We start from the raw sequence: 15999 nt of genomic DNA on the forward strand, positions 1-15999 counted from the left end.
TTACCACTCCTAATGTTGTATTTGTTTGAAAAAAATAAAAAAATATAATTTTCTTGATCTTGGTTTATTTTACTATTGGGACATATAAAACCCAAACAAGTATACGGCTGGGACATATATAGCCCACACTATACTTACGTTAAAAAAAGAAACTTAAGCTATTTTTGTCATTGCGGTAGGTACTAATAAAGAAATAAATTAAAAGACACTAAAGTTTAACAAATAAAAAAAGTCGCATTTTCAAAACCAAATTTTTGATGGGACAGGTATGTCCCAATCGAACCGAAAGGGTTAATGAAAGTTGTATAAACCTTGTATCAGATTCCGAATATTCATGTTCTGGTGAGGATCTAACAAATAAAATAGAAAATACAAAAAACAAAGCAGTATTAAGTATACATTTCTTAGAAAAAATTTTAAACAAATTTGTTTTTTATTGAAACACCAAAAAAAAATTTTTAAGGGTTGTTAATGGTAAACCAATATGTTATATTTAAGTATTTCAAAAAACTGTGTTTAATTTTTCTTTAATGGCGGTATGAATTTCCATTACACTATTAGATTTCTAATAACTGTGCCACCCATTGCGCTAACTGCACGAGATCTCTGCAGGAAATAAGCGTCGCTGTACTTTTTGTAATTGAAAATAAAATGAACTCTTTTTTATTACTTTTAGTTATATATTTAGAGATGTTTTTAATAAAACATGAAGCTTTTGCTGAGTATATTAAAAATATTAAATTTGGAAAAAATAAAATTGTAAAAATGTATAAAATTGTATAAAATTGAATTTGGAGAATATACTACCCTCGGCTAAGCTACCTACATTTTCGAAAACCAGAATGTCGCTTATAAGAAAATAAAAACATCTATAATTAAAAATGTTGTTAAAACTTAACATAGAAAGTAAATAGAAGGGTGCTTATGATCAATTTCATAATTTTTAATTTATATTTGTTTGAATAGCTTCCATTTAGGTTCCACTTACCTTAACTCTACCATATGATGGTTTACGAGTAATAATTTGACACATGTATTGGTTTAGACACCTAATTTTTCACATTCGGCAACCTTAATTTATATATTTTAAAACATAACTTTTATATGGCGCTAGAGAATTATGCTATTCCTTTATAACAAAACTATCGAAAATTTGATAGGCATATGCTGATCATTCCGTGTACACTGAGAAAAATGGGCTTACTACAAACTTTAGTTAAAGGTATAGTTGGTATAACCACTTTACGCGCAGCCCTAATAAAATCCTCGCGTAACAATACCAGAACTGGTCTAGTTAACCGTTATTTATTACTGGCTACGCAGTATGTAAGTTAACCCAACCATTTTATTAGCAAATTTATAAAATAACTAAGTTCCTAGTAATGGTTACAGTAAAGTCATGTTAAGCAATTCTATATGCAACCTAGCTATAACGCACAAATTACGTAGCAAAACTTACTAAAATATCTAGTAACAGTAACTAAATCCTAATAGTGAGTCCATGCAATCATACAAATTTTATATTTCCCGCGCAGTCATTGTTGTCAATTGTCATTTTAGAATACCACTTCCGCCTGTCCGCCATGATTGATGAGGGATCAAAACGTGATCGTGTCGTCCTTTTTGTTCTTTCTTTTCCTTTTGTTTCTCGTGAGGGTGTCGATGCCGCAATTGATGTGCGTTGTGGGATGTTATTTTAATTTTATACTTTAATTTGTAATGGATGATAAATTTGAAAACCATTTAAAGTTGTTTTCTTGATTAATGAGCCATTTTTGATACTTTATGTGCAATCAGCAGGAATAATAAGACTTGTTTGACATACTGATGAGTAAAAACAGTTTTTCTTCTTTAGATTTTGTTATAATTTGTATTTTGTTCTTATATTTGTTTTAAATGGGTTTCTTAAATAATACATGAAATTAAAGAATTCCAACTTAATAAGTATAGTATAAATACTAGTATTTTCTTACCATATCAGGTATATGTAAAAGAACTTTTGGATTAATATTTATTTTATGTTTGAAAAGTGTATACAAAAATTTGTAAAAAAAATTAATTAATTTGTTACTGAAAAAATAGAAATAAAAAGTTATTATTTTATATATGTGTATTTTAATACCTTTGTTTCCACTATTGTGCTTTATAAACAAGTTGATATTTATAATAAATTAAAACCTTGTATCTTTAAAAAGGAAGCGTACATAATATATAGGTAAAGTCCAGTTCAGAGATCTATTAGAATCTTTGATGTGTCGCAGATGCCGCAGTAACTAGTCCGCGCGCCTATGTCGTATTTATTGTCGCATGATATACACGTTTAAATGTCAAAATTTTATATTGTTTATCTATGAAATCATTTTAAATATATGTAAAACCCCATGTTATAATATTTTTTTATTTTTCTTTCGAAAATGTCCAATTTTAGAAAGAAAATAATATCAAAAAATTGACCACGGACTGAAATCCAAGCATCTTACAAAATATTTTAAACACTTCCAGCACTCACAGACTTGTCACCTGTTTTTAGCCAGTCTATTAAACAAAGATAAAACACCTGCGTTGTGACGATCCCTACTTCAGGCTGTGCAAGTGATTTTGTATCTCTCTCTATCCCACTGATTTTGAAGATTACGGGGCCGTACCCAAATAAATTTTTGGACTGTTTTTGTATTACTGCCGTCGTGTTTTTAAAGAGATCTTTAAGGATGGGTCTATCGCTTTTAAAATAGTTGTCGGATGGGTCTATCACCTTTAATAGTTGGTGGGGGAGGGGGGGGGGTCATGTGAGGCTATTATTATTTGATGAGTTTTGCCCGTTTAAATTTTTGCAGTTTTTACTGTAAGGAAGTGTGTTTTTTTTATTTGTGTTTTTATTTGTGGATTTGGTTTGGTATTATACCTAAAGACCTTTAAATGTTTCGACCCTGAGAAAATAGGCAGGAAAATTTGGCAAATGAAGAGAAAAGTGTTTGTGTGGGCTTATGGAGACCGTGGGTGCACAAGAAAGACAATAAGATTCGTGATGAAAACAATAGGAGTGATCTGGACAGTGATTTAGACTAACATAGTTCTGATAGTTCATTTTCTAGTGTTGAGGCAGCAAAAAGAAGCAAGGGAAGTAGAAGCTACAGGGGAAAACCAAGCTGTTTTAAAACGTAATTGTTTAAGTACAGACGCTAAATAAGTTTATCTAAATGTCAATAACAATCTAAGGAATGATCCTCAGTTCACAAATGATTACAGGGCTTTGCAAAAAACGTTTTTAACAGGGGTTCCCTACAGTACAATATACCTGTAAAAAATCAGAATCAAAATTAAAGACAGAATAAAAAGGACAGATGCAGGACAATCAAAGGGACTCGACACGGATATTGCCAAATTACTAAGGAAAGGTGTGTATTCTACATACAAAAACAATGCGGTTCTGACCATAGAGATGACTAAGGACACCTTATCGGCAAGGGACAAACATTTCTCAGTGTAAACCTTGCGGAGATACCTGATAAAACTTGGATTTAAGCTTAAGATGGTTAACAAAAGAGCTGCTGTAATGAAATTGTCAGCTGGTGTGTAGAATATTTGAAGAAAATTAAAAAATTTTGGGAGCAAGAAAGATCCATATATTATTTATCCGAAACATGATATGATACATTTATGATTGATGGATGATTTCCATTCTCTGGGAAAAAGTCGTTTTTGCCATAGTAAGAGAACCATATTTTTATTAATTAAACAAGTTTGAAGTTTTGTTTTTTTCAGCTTACTGCCCCTGTTTGCCCTTCAGCGACACAATAAAGTATATATAATGTAATGTTTTAGTATCCATATGTTGATGTGCGATATGAAGTTGGAATCCATAGCGGCAATAGAGAAACTGTTTCCTTTTTTAATGGAAGAAATTGCTAAAGAAGTCAAAAAGTAAATCTTTAATGCCTTAATCCACAAAATAAATGGGCCTAAGTAATTCGTACCACCTATTCTCCCATCACTTGTTATAAACACCCACCTGATGCGCTAAAAACTAAACTTAATCAATTAAAATGTTTGGTTAAACTCATTTTATGTACTTATTTCTTATAGTAAAATTAAACATTATCTTGCTATCAACTATCTTCAATTTCTAACTTAATAAAACTAAACCCAAAAATCCTGAATAATAAAGTTTTAAATACAAATACATTTTAAGGCCGGACCTGTGTAACTTTTCACGTTTGAGTGACTGTGACTGAGGTCAGACATCTAACAAAATAGTACGTGGTCAAATTTTACGAATCAGATGTATAAATTCTAAAAAAATGCTTAAAACATTTATTTATTTAATAGAATGATTAAATATTGCTTAGAATATTACTTTATGACTCTTTTCACATAAAATGTGACAATACAAGCAACACTGGCACATGGACTATTCGCGGCACATCAAAGATTCTAATAGATCTCTGAACTGAACTATATATGTCATATGTTTTGAAGAATAAAACTTTTTTGCCCCCTTTTTTTCACCAGACTTATCAAATTATTATGAAATTCATTATCATTGGCATTGAAATTTGGAAAAGGTTTTTAGTTTGCATCTGTAGGTATTTTATTGAATTAATAATACCAGCTGTTATCCACATTATATAAAAGCTTTTCTCACTTTTAACAGAGCAACCTGTATAGCTTGGTCATAAAGACTAAAAAGCAGCTTACTGTTACTAGATAATGGCGAAAAGTTACTGTAATTATGAAGCCAATTTAACTAAATACTTTAGTAAAATTGATTTGATTACAATGTCAGCATATCTAGAAATATATTATTACCACTTTGATAATTATAGTAACCATTACTATATGGCTAGTTAGTACTACTAAAGATTTGGTAACCACAACCAGAATCTCAAAAACGATATATGGCGCTTATTAAAGGTTACTAAATATCTTAGTCAGTCTTACTAAATATCAAGTAATCATAACTAGTAGCCATTAAAGTATATGCAATGTGTGTTAATCATTACCAGGAAACCAGTAAGTATTACTTTTTATTTTTATATCATTAACTAGATCATCGGAGTTAACGGAACCGAAGTTTAAGTTAGCGCCTATTTTACTTAAGTTCCTAATTATGAGGATCGAGTTTTTATTAATGGGTACTATAAATTTTTCTCGGTGTATGATCAATTTAAAAAAATTATATTTGTTAAAATATTTTACCTTTAGGCATCAAGTAATTAAGTAAAATATGTATTGTTGTGACGAATTTATAATCAGTTACTTATTTTATTGGGTATTATATCACTTATAGCAAAAATCATTTTAGAAATTACTATCTTACACGCTCAAAAAATTGAAAAAAAGAAGAAAATAGACTTAATCACGTATTTAAAAGAAATATGAACTCAAATCTGTAATGATACCGGTCGATATACTTAATTTAATTTTATTTCAATAAGTTTTAAATACATTAATTTACTTGAAGTATAATAGATTCTTTATACCGGGTGGTGCGTCGCCGAGCAAAACATAGGAAAACCCCTGTAGGTCTTAAGGGGGTCAATTATTGGTTTTCCTGTACATTTTATAGAAAAAATGTAAGATAACTTTTTGAAGAGACCAATCTAGCAAGCCCTTGTGCAAAGTTTCAAATAATTTTAATAAGCGAATCTTGAATTATTCAATTAATTGTAATTGCAAAATAGCAAATTTTCGGTGCAGGTAAAACCAAACGGGCACCAGTAATACGCTGATATGAGATGAACAAAAAATGGTTAAGATGGTAAATACCATTATCGTCTTTTGAGGAACAAATGTACATTAAACAAAATTATTGTAAAAGATAGCGCACCCATATTCTCTACCTTCTTTTAAATGAGACCACACTTATGTAACTTGTAATGGTAAAGTGGAGACCACTTGTTTTATTCAAAAAACTCTCTAAACAAATTAACTATTTCTCTTACCAGCTTCTTTTCCTCCTTTAACACAAATTCCAAATCCAGGATCCTGAGGATCCCTGACCATATTTACAGTTCTAGTGGCTAGCTCATGAATCGAGGGTGAATATACCGGAGGCCTGTAGTTATGCGTAGCAGACGGCGGACTACTCACTGGTGACCTCCTGGATCTATCGGAATTTGACTTAGGAGTCGCATGATTGCCCGTTCCGAACAACCTAAGCACTTGTTCGGGCGAGATCGGTCGTTTCTTATTGTTGGCCGGAGTGCGCGAACTAGAACCACCACCTGTCGTACTATGAAAGTTCGGGTTAGAGCCCAAATAGGTGCCTGAAACAAAATAGGTTAGCAAAGCTGCAGTGTTTGCTTTTTTTGCCAGGTCTTACCTCTAGGACTACTTAATGAACTATAATGGTGTTCCCTTTCCCTATATTCCCTATGGTGGTGTAACGCAGAGCTAGGTCGCTCCACGATGGTATAACTGGTACCAGGAGGCGAATAGTATAATCCGGAACGTGGCCTTCTGGGACTCTCGTGGGGCCCAAGGGCGTCTTCGGCTTCGGCCGGTATGTTGGAACGTCCAGCGGCGACCACCCGGCGCCCCCTTGTCGGCCCGACATTTGTGCCAACACCCGCAACTGTTCCATAGCCACCTCCAAGTTCGGCGAGCTCGGCATACTCATCGCCGCCTGCGACTCGCATCGCACCGTCACGAGTAGGTTAACTAGAAACAAAAAAATTCTGCAAAAAACTAATGAATAGAATGCTGGATGAAAACTATACGAGTCAGTACAAAGAGAGTGCAGTAAAGAAAACATGTATCAAATTGTTTTCAGGAATCACATCAGAGACCCATTTATTAAGTAACACACCAATAATATACCTGCACCCCTCTACGGGAATACGGCCTTATTTTAAGCACCCCTTTGATTTTACGTGTATTTAGCTTAGTTTAAAGCCGTTGATAATATTTCTTCAGATTCAAAAACGTCGAGTGATCATCCCATTTTACGAATAAACGATCCTAGTCCAAAAGTCAATATATTCGTTATTACGTTAAATTCTAAATTAAATCGTGTTATCAAGGTTGGAAAAATATTAATGTCTATTATCAAAAACACCAGAGGGGAAGTCTTGTTGAAACCATGCGCTTAAGATAAATTACGGCAAGTCCTTGTGTCCGTAGCAATCGTTGTTTTCAAAACTTAAGAGACACAAAAACTCAATTTTATTAGTATTCATAGATATTTAGTTAAATTAGTTTGTTTAGGCTACGGAAAAGTAAACTTATTGCCATTTTAATATTATATGCATTTCCTTTCGACTTTGATCTAAGTAGCAAATGAACAAAGTCAGTCAAAACAGTAGATATTGCACTTTTTTTATTTATTTTAGGAGAAAACTATAATTATAAATATAATTTATTTAGCGTTCCCTAGTAGGTACAACTTAGAATTGAGGTATGTATTCAGACTAAATTTGTACTCACATCATCACACAGTGGTCCAAATAGATATAATCGGATATTATAGGAGGCATATTAATACCACCTAAAATAAATTCGGTGCCCAAAACCTTAGAACATTAAAAGGCTTATATTAGGAGTTATTTTGTACAAGAAATCTTTACCAGTGACGTCGTTAAAAAATCTTTACATAATAAATATTTGTTAATAATAGATTATGCTTTAGATATAAACAACATTAGTCATTACCGTTTATCAACTCTTTATGCGTTTTTAACGTATGTACTTCATTAGAGTAAAGGTACCAATCTTATAAAAAGAATGTTTATGAAAATTTAATATTTTATTATTATTACAGATTTCTTAATTATTCATGTTTTAAGATAAAAATTGTTAGCATTTTACTATCCCATTTTTCTGCTAAGGTAACAAAAAAACATAAAATCAGTCCTGTTAATAAAACCATGGACAAAACTCAAAAGCGAGTGATCGGCTTGAATCGCGTTTTTCCTATTTTGTGACAGAATTTTTTTTATTGTAACATTCACAAAAATACTCAAATGATATTTTTTTCCAGTTAAAAACTAAAGAAAAAACACAGAACTTCAGTAATGCCAAATATAAACACAAATCCGTTTGACAAGATGACATTTCGCGCATCACTGAGTATTTTCTTGCGGTGTTGCTAAAAATTTTAATATTTTTTTCTGGTTTGAAGATGAAATTATTGCGCTAAGAATAGGGTATATCTATTGCTACTTAATATTTTAAATCCAAAATCCAGCACAAATTAAGTAAAATTAACATTATCATATGTGTTAATATAATAATGTTAATGCTCTGTTAATAATAATGCGCTTTTGAAAATGTATGTAAACTTGACAAATCTTCCTTCGTAAATAAATGTTTACATAAAAGCCACTCTCAGATCTTTTGATAATCAAGGTCTATATTTTCTTCTTTTATGTAATATATTCCTTACGATCTCATTTCTTACTACCTCTAAATATGTTGTAGTTACTGCAACAACTCTTCAGAATACGTATCTTTGTACAACCAGCTTTCTGTAATAACCATCCAATTTCAGGTGCTTCCGTCCATCTCCGAAATATCTTTGTATCGAGCAAACTATCTCGTGATGTGACAGTTACTTTTGGAAAATAGAAACGTATTCCTCAATTTGTAGGTACTGCTGGTATACGGCATCCTGCTACAAAAGCCTACACCATGTATAGGCCCATGTATTAACTAATAAATACATATTAGAGCTCTGCCACTTCTCTTCTACCTGCCATAATTGGATCACGAAGCCCTTATAGTCAAGTGTCGTAAGTGCTATATAGTCTACTTCCCATCAGAGACTTACCATATTTTTGAATAGCCTTCAACCAGATTTTAGAATAACATAAAGCTTAAATTGAGTCCGCATTACGTCGAATTGTACATTGTACAGGAAGGCTAGAAGCGGAATCTACAACCGAGCCTCAAGGCCTCTACTTAGAGCCGTTTGCATAGATCTTGTGATACTTAGTCATGCGAAGCATTGGACTTTATCCCATTGTACTCGAATTTTTGCTTCATCCTTACAGGACCACCAAAGGATGGCTCCGTATATGAGAAGAGGTTTGATAATAGATGTGTTGATTCAGTGATAGATTTTGCTACCGAAAAATCTCCTCTGGGCCGAAACCGCGCAGGTGGCGTTTTTAATCTTAATATATTCGTGACCGTACCCGAAGAGTTTGGAATTTAGTGTGATACCTAGAAACCATACTATCTAGGGTATTTCAACTGCATGTCTTCCAGAGATGCAATGCAGTAATCCAATGCAAGTAAGAACCTTTCATTTTTTAGGTTAAGTATTAGCCTCTCTTAGAAATAACACCGGTTCACGCTTGACACATCATAGAGTCCTGCATTATGGCGGCGTCTTTTAATGACCAAATTATGACGCCATATGCTTACTTGTAAAGCCCTACCCTGTTTAGATAATAATTTGCATCAAATACTAGGCACGAGAGTGAGCAGGATTGGAGACAGTGCTTTTTGCTGTGAGCAGCCCTTAGCCGCCATCGTTTTAACAACCTTACTATTAAGCTCAGCAGATACATGGCACTGCAAGGACATGGTCTTAATCGACCAACATTTTGAATTACGGCTTTCGAGCGCTTGGTAAATTACTGCGAGTTGTAAAGGCACCTTCCATATCTATAAATGCGCCTAAGATAAGACGTTCTATTTTCCACATTGCCTCCAACTTTCTCACGAGGTGGTGTAAATTTGCCAATGTGATATAGGTGCGGATTATTTTTTACAGTGGATATATATACACACAACCAAACTTACATGGAATCATCCAGTATTAGTATAAAATGTTTGTTTAATTTTATTTTGTTAGAAGCGATGAAAAAGTACATGCGTGTTTACTAAAAGTGTCTTAAGAGTTTTTAGTTTCTTTATTTTTGCACATAGAAATAAAAAAGGTGGGGTTATTGGTCTTTAAAGAAAGAATTATTTTCTTTCAGAACCAAAAACTAAAGAAAATTATTCTAGAAGAATAAGGCATACCATAAAGACAGATCGCAAAAACGATGGGGTTACACAAGGGATTGTTTCAAAAATCTATTCAATGTTTCTGGAACCGGAAACACTAAAGAATAGACCTAGAAGAAGTCATGGAAGCATTGTTACAGAAGGGCAAGTCGCTTTGTTACTAAAAAAAGCCAGAATATATCCGACAACATCTCATTCAGAGCTTCAGATGCAACTTTTGTAAGTTAAAGTAAGTGATTCAAATAAGTAAAGTTATTATTGGTGTAAGAAATCTTATAACTCCCATTCGGCAAACCCTAATATATATATTAATTTAGTGCTGCAACCTGTAGTCGGGCTTTTAGCGATTTCTTTTTATTTATGCAAGATAATGCTGTAGGTGCATTATCATACCAACAAAATTGCAAAATGTTAGTCAGAAGGTAAAGGTGTTGCAGTTTTAGAGCCTTCTTGCTCATTGGATCTTAAACCTGCAGAGTACTTATGGGATAAGATTTAAAAAAAGATAAAAGCTCATGTGCTAAGTAAGTAGCCGTTAGTAAAAAAGCAAAATACTCGGAACATAGGGTTTTACTGAGTATAGTATTAAAGACACCTGCAACAGTTTCTTGCAATTTTTAATTTTCAATTTAGAGAAATGACCTTAAACTTATAGAAAAACAGAATATGATGATCGACTCTATTGAAGGCTTTTAAGAAAATAAATGTATACAAAATATATTACAACACCTCTTTAGACTTTATGAATATTGTAACGAAATTCGGGAACACACTTTATTGTCAACGTCAAAAACACTAACCTAACTCGCCTTGACTGTCGTTTAATTGTTTCCAAGGTAAAAAAACTGACTAAACAATTAAAACTGAATGAAATGTCACGAAGCGCATCCTTTTTAAAACCCGATGGAACAATTTCTAAACATTTAGAATTATCTTCATTGTTTTTGCCGAAAGAAACCAATAATTTTAGGAGAATACTGACAGTCAAAGCAAGCAAGTATACAAATTCTAGAAAATTAAAATTACAGGGATTTACAATAATATAACCTAAATATCCTAAATTGGGGCCAAAATGGGGCTCTCAAAGAAGATGAACTACCTAAAAACTAAACACTATAGATAAAAATAATAAACCAAACGTAACTAGCATCCTAAATAAACCCTACGAATCAACTTTAACTACAAAATACCACAAAAACTAGGAGAATAATTAACCTATTTACATTTTCATAATAATATCAATAATCCATAACAAATATATTGATGATAACTATTTTTATAGCTACCGTCAACAATAACTTATATTCTACAATACGAATTATTTATTTTAATATTATTGCATTCATCTTCTTCTATTTTCCCTTCAGTATTAACGTTTAACTTAATAGCTTGTTTAACTTTAACTTAGTAGCTGCAGCTTATAAAGCATTTAACCCTAATACGTTTAAAAAAGTTCAATCTATCAAAAAACTAAATCTGTCAGGTCTGACCATATGCTCACTAATGGCTTTAAACCGCTTAAATTCAAATCCCAGCTGACGTCTATATAGGCTCTATATCACTGTGTGACATTTTCAATAACCTTCGTTTATTTTAACTATATGCTACAAAATGATCGATAGTATTATATATGGACACGATACGATGGTTTTGATTAAAAATGATGTGAATAAATGATAAATATTTTTTCTAATACAAGTTTTATTTTCTCTGCTATTTTTGACACTAAAAAAATGTTCAAAATACTAAATCATATTTTTTTAATAAAAGTTGTAAAATTGCACTTAAGGATCCCTAAAATCCCAAAATTCATATACATGTAAATTCCTATTTTAGCGGATGGGTAAGGTATTCCTAGACATAATACAATATTTAAAATACCCATTTTGCCTCTTTCATATTATGAAGCGTAGCCTGCATATTTTAGAGAAAATTACTGGCTAAAATTTAAATTGAAAAACGGAAAATGGAGCTACCGATTTTTAGAGGATTTTCATATATTTTTTACCTTTTTCTTCTCTGTTACTCGAAGCGAATGTGCTGCAATTGTATTTTGCATTTTTAAGCAATCTTAGCGCCGAGCTTAGGGATAAAATTGACGTCTTATTTCATGTTTAAAAGAAGAGCGTATGTTAGAGTATCTTCATATATCATTAAAAAATATATTTTCAGTGGATTAAATATATCTTTAAACCCTTGAGGGTAGCAGATGATCCCGGTTTACTTCAAGAGTAAATGACATTAAATTTAATTTTAATTATATTTTTATACTATTATTGTCACATTCGCTTGAAGAAGAAAAGGAGTTTCTAATATAAAATATTAAAATTTACTCTTAATTTTATTGTTAAAATTACCATCATCTAGATTAAAATAGCTTCAAATTTTATGTATAGAAATATTAGAATGGTATAAAGAAAACTATCTAAAACATTTCCTCGTTTTTCCTTCTTAAAACTTCAATTCATAGGCAAAATTTACCTCCTGTCTTAAAACGTGAATTGTAGTTAAGCTACATCAGGAATGTAATAGGTTCTCTGCTCTCTCGGTTCACTGCCTCTTTGGTGTTCACTGGGATATTAAATTCCTTTAATTATTATATTAGTGCCAACCTTTGAAGGAAATCAGTATGCTGCAGTAGACTTTTTAAATCTCTTAAAGGCGTTCGACTGAATATCTCTTAATATCTTAATAAATAAACTTAGAATCTATATATTCGACGAGGTCAGTATAAAACTAATGCAAAGCTATCTCACAAGTGGAAAGTTGTAAGCTATACCAAACAACCATGTTTCAGATGGGTTGGTCATGATTCCTCACGGTTCAGTATTGGGGCCTTTTTTATTCTTCATTTATATTGAATTGAATTGAATTGTCAAAACAGTGGACTACCAAGGCAGTTATGCATATAGGTCTCCTAATGGACCCGTCATGCCCCACCGGGGGTTACCAGAGCCCAACGGCCTTAGAGAAACCGATAAGGCTTTCTGATCTGAAGGACTTAAAGTCACTCGGTACACTGAAAGTGTTACCCAAGTATTTGAACCTGGCGCGCGTGAGTGCTGGGCACTCCCCGACTACATGGTCAACGGTTTCATCCTCCTCACAGCACCATCGGCATTCCGGGTTGTCTGCAATACCGATAGTATGGACATGGCTTCTTAAGTGCCAGTGACCGGTTAAAAGACCTGTCACTAGCCGGATTTCACATCTTTTAAGGCGTAGTAGATTTTTGGTGAGACAGGCAGAGGACCCACCTATATGCGCTTTGGCCTGTCTCATACCAGGGGGCTCAGGCCATCTTCGGTGGGTCCACTTGTCCAGCAGACCCTTCATTGACGCTTCATTTATATTAATAATGTCGATAATCGTTCACCATTTTCTCACCTTTGTCTGTTTGCCAGTGAATACTTTGATGAAAAGGGCTAAGCTTGGAAGAATTTTAATATTAGTTTACCAGTTTAGATTAAACTAAAGCCACTTATATTATTTTGACGCAAGGCATATTCTCACCTAGCATATGACAACAGCGTGCGTACATCCAGTACTAAGATTTTACAACACTTCTAACTAGAGGTCGACTCAAATTGATCTAGGAGTGTTCATCGTTTACTACGCTAAATTACATGACACCTCTCAGCTGCAGACCTCAAATTTAAAAAACCGGCCGCAAATAAAAAATGTAATCTTTTAAGGATTATCATTAAGGCCTATCATTTTCTGGTGCATCTAAGAAAGATGTTGATCGATCATGTATATATCAACTCTTATAGTACACCTACAATGGTAATAAATACCAACGATTGTATTAATTCTTTTAAAAGCTGTTTATAGACGATATGCTCTATGGGCAGCCAAATGTGTCAAAAGTAAGGTGGTTGATCCAACAATCTGTGTCTACGTGGGCAAATATTGTTGGTTTTTTTACGCAATTGCTAAGTAGTTGATCCAATAATGTTGTAATAACTACCTACCATTGACTGCATAGATGCGATTGGAGTGAGGTAAAAATATTGAATTCTCTAGTGGAATTCAGGTATGAATTGAAAGCACTTTTTACTGTATCAGATTCGTCCTTTCTAAGTATTTGGTAAGATTTGAGTTTGAGACATTTACATAGGATGTGTGCTTCAGTTTTTGATCATCCATGCTTTGCTATTCAGAATCTTCTTCAAGGATCATCTTCTATTCATTTGGTACTATCGCCTGGTATGTCCAGTCGCCACTTCCTTTACTTCTTAAAGGAAGTCGTTTTCAGCTTCATGGATCCCAAAGTCTTTGTTGAGTATTCTCATGCCCGTTGATGACGTATTGCTTTACGATTAATTATACGTCTAAGATTAAGGTCTTTTGGTCCTCTGAGCAAAAGTTCCTGTGTTAATAATATTCAATTTACAATTCGAACAAAAATTCAGCATAATCTTTAGATTGCGTAAATTTTTGAATTATATTGTTGTATCAGCTACATGGAGCAAAGCTACCAAAAAATTAGCTTCTTTTATGCAAGACTTTTACAAAGAACAAATTTTAGTGGAGTTGACCTACCTACCGTGAGGATGTTAGGGGAATCTTTGTTTAACTTATGATATACACACCTGATCAATTTTTTTTTTTGGATAAATTATATGCACCAGGCAGTATAGGCAAAGCTCTCTATTAAATAAAAAAAGTTGCACAGGATCGATCAGACGCATCGTATCGACACATCGTTCAATTTTTGCCATGCCGCGGTGCCTTTTTAAATTTAATTTAAATTAACCTTAATTATTATAGCGGAAATTAAGAGAAATCATTATCTTTTTAATGTGTGACTTTGTTATTGCAACTTAATACTATAACGATTTTATCACCTGTGAAGTTCTGAGCTGTTCTTCAGCCTTCGGAAACATCTTGTCCTAAAATTAAAGGTGCAATAAGGACGCAGTAAGCAAGTCACGACTTCTCGGAACACAACGTAAAGAGTTGGCGAATGTTTCGGAATAGTAGTCTGCCTATACATAATATATGTATAAGACTTTGCCGCTAGGAGACCAATACTGAATAATGGCGCGGCTTTTAAATAGAAATAAATAATAGGAAATAAATACAGTGCAAATAAATGTTTCTAGTAGTCCAGTGCATGCGTCTATTTTAAGTGAGTAATAAACCAAGTAGTGTTTAAATTCAGATTGAAACGAACAAAAACGCTAGACTACATTGGTTGGCACATCTAAGACCTATGTACGCTAGACCTTTACATAGAGTGTTACTTAATGGCTTGTCATAAATTGAAGGAATGATTCCTGGAGCATTGTAAGACTGAAAAGAGTCAAAGTATCGAATATTGAATTTAATTTTAGTTGATTTAAAATATTTTTTAAATAAATATTTTCATATTATTCAGTTCAGTAAGGATCAAAAAGGGTTAAAAAAGAAAATAACTAAAATCTTAATTTCCCGGTCATATTAGGATTGACTTTTTAAGGATGCAGGGTCGTTTCTCTTTAAATTATTATTATCCTCTCTTTTATATAATAAATTGACTTAAAAAAAAATAGTGCGCTTGAGATGACTGAAGTAAGATTCATTAAGCTTTATTCATATGTATATTAATGCACAATTTTCATAAATAATTTCTTCTTATTTAATGGTCCTGGAGCATCGCTTTCATATTCAGAGTCTGTATCACTTCCTGCCATAATTTCTTATTATTCAACTGAACATTCTCAAAACATGAACTTTAAAATGAATTTATAAAATTGTTCAAGAACGAAATTAAATTACGAAATAATCAAGAAATCACCGATCGCGTAACGCTAGCAAACTTGCAAACGAACTACTGACTATATATTACCGTAACACTATCTCTTTCTATCTTCACTAACTCATATCTCAATCTCAACTATCGTTCACCTCGCCCGATCACACTTTTCGTAACGCATTCGCCAGCTTACTCCCCAACTCAACCGTTCGTAAGGAAGTTTTACTTCAATAAAAAGACTCTGCCACTGCCAAGTAATGCAATGATAAAGGTGCTTCTTAACAATGCCTCCTATAGCATCGTAT

General features: G+C 32.9%; 1 protein-coding gene and 1 long non-coding RNA gene across 10 annotated transcripts in view; one reads left to right on the top strand and one right to left on the bottom strand.

Moving 5' to 3' along the window:
• The window catches only part of LOC126745344 (whirlin), a 368204-nt gene that overhangs the window by 316082 nt on the left and 36123 nt on the right, over positions 1-15999 (bottom strand). For all 7 annotated transcript variants that reach the window (XR_007663517.1, XM_050453134.1, XM_050453135.1 and 4 more), the window contains exons 2-3: positions 6323-6660; positions 5943-6266 (exon numbers count right to left, since the gene is read on the bottom strand). Coding sequence is in view for 6 of the 7 variants with exons in the window: in XM_050453134.1 (XP_050309091.1) it covers positions 5943-6266; positions 6323-6638 (640 nt within the window). In the remaining variant the exon portion in view is untranslated. The remainder of the gene's footprint in view (positions 1-5942; positions 6267-6322; positions 6661-15999) is intronic.
• The window catches only part of LOC126745346 (uncharacterized), a 57040-nt gene that overhangs the window by 19013 nt on the left and 22028 nt on the right, over positions 1-15999 (top strand). For 2 of the 3 annotated variants that reach the window (XR_007663518.1, XR_007663519.1), the window contains one exon: positions 9927-10183. This is a non-coding gene — a long non-coding RNA (uncharacterized LOC126745346). Of the gene's footprint in view, positions 1-8587; positions 8730-8990; positions 9234-9926; positions 10184-15999 lie in introns of all 3 variants that reach the window. The other variant, XR_007663520.1, reaches the window with a different exon arrangement.

The sequence above is a fragment of the Anthonomus grandis genome, chromosome 15, assembly GCF_022605725.1.
Source record: "Anthonomus grandis grandis chromosome 15, icAntGran1.3, whole genome shotgun sequence".
NCBI classification, from domain to species: Eukaryota; Metazoa; Arthropoda; class Insecta; order Coleoptera; family Curculionidae; genus Anthonomus; species Anthonomus grandis.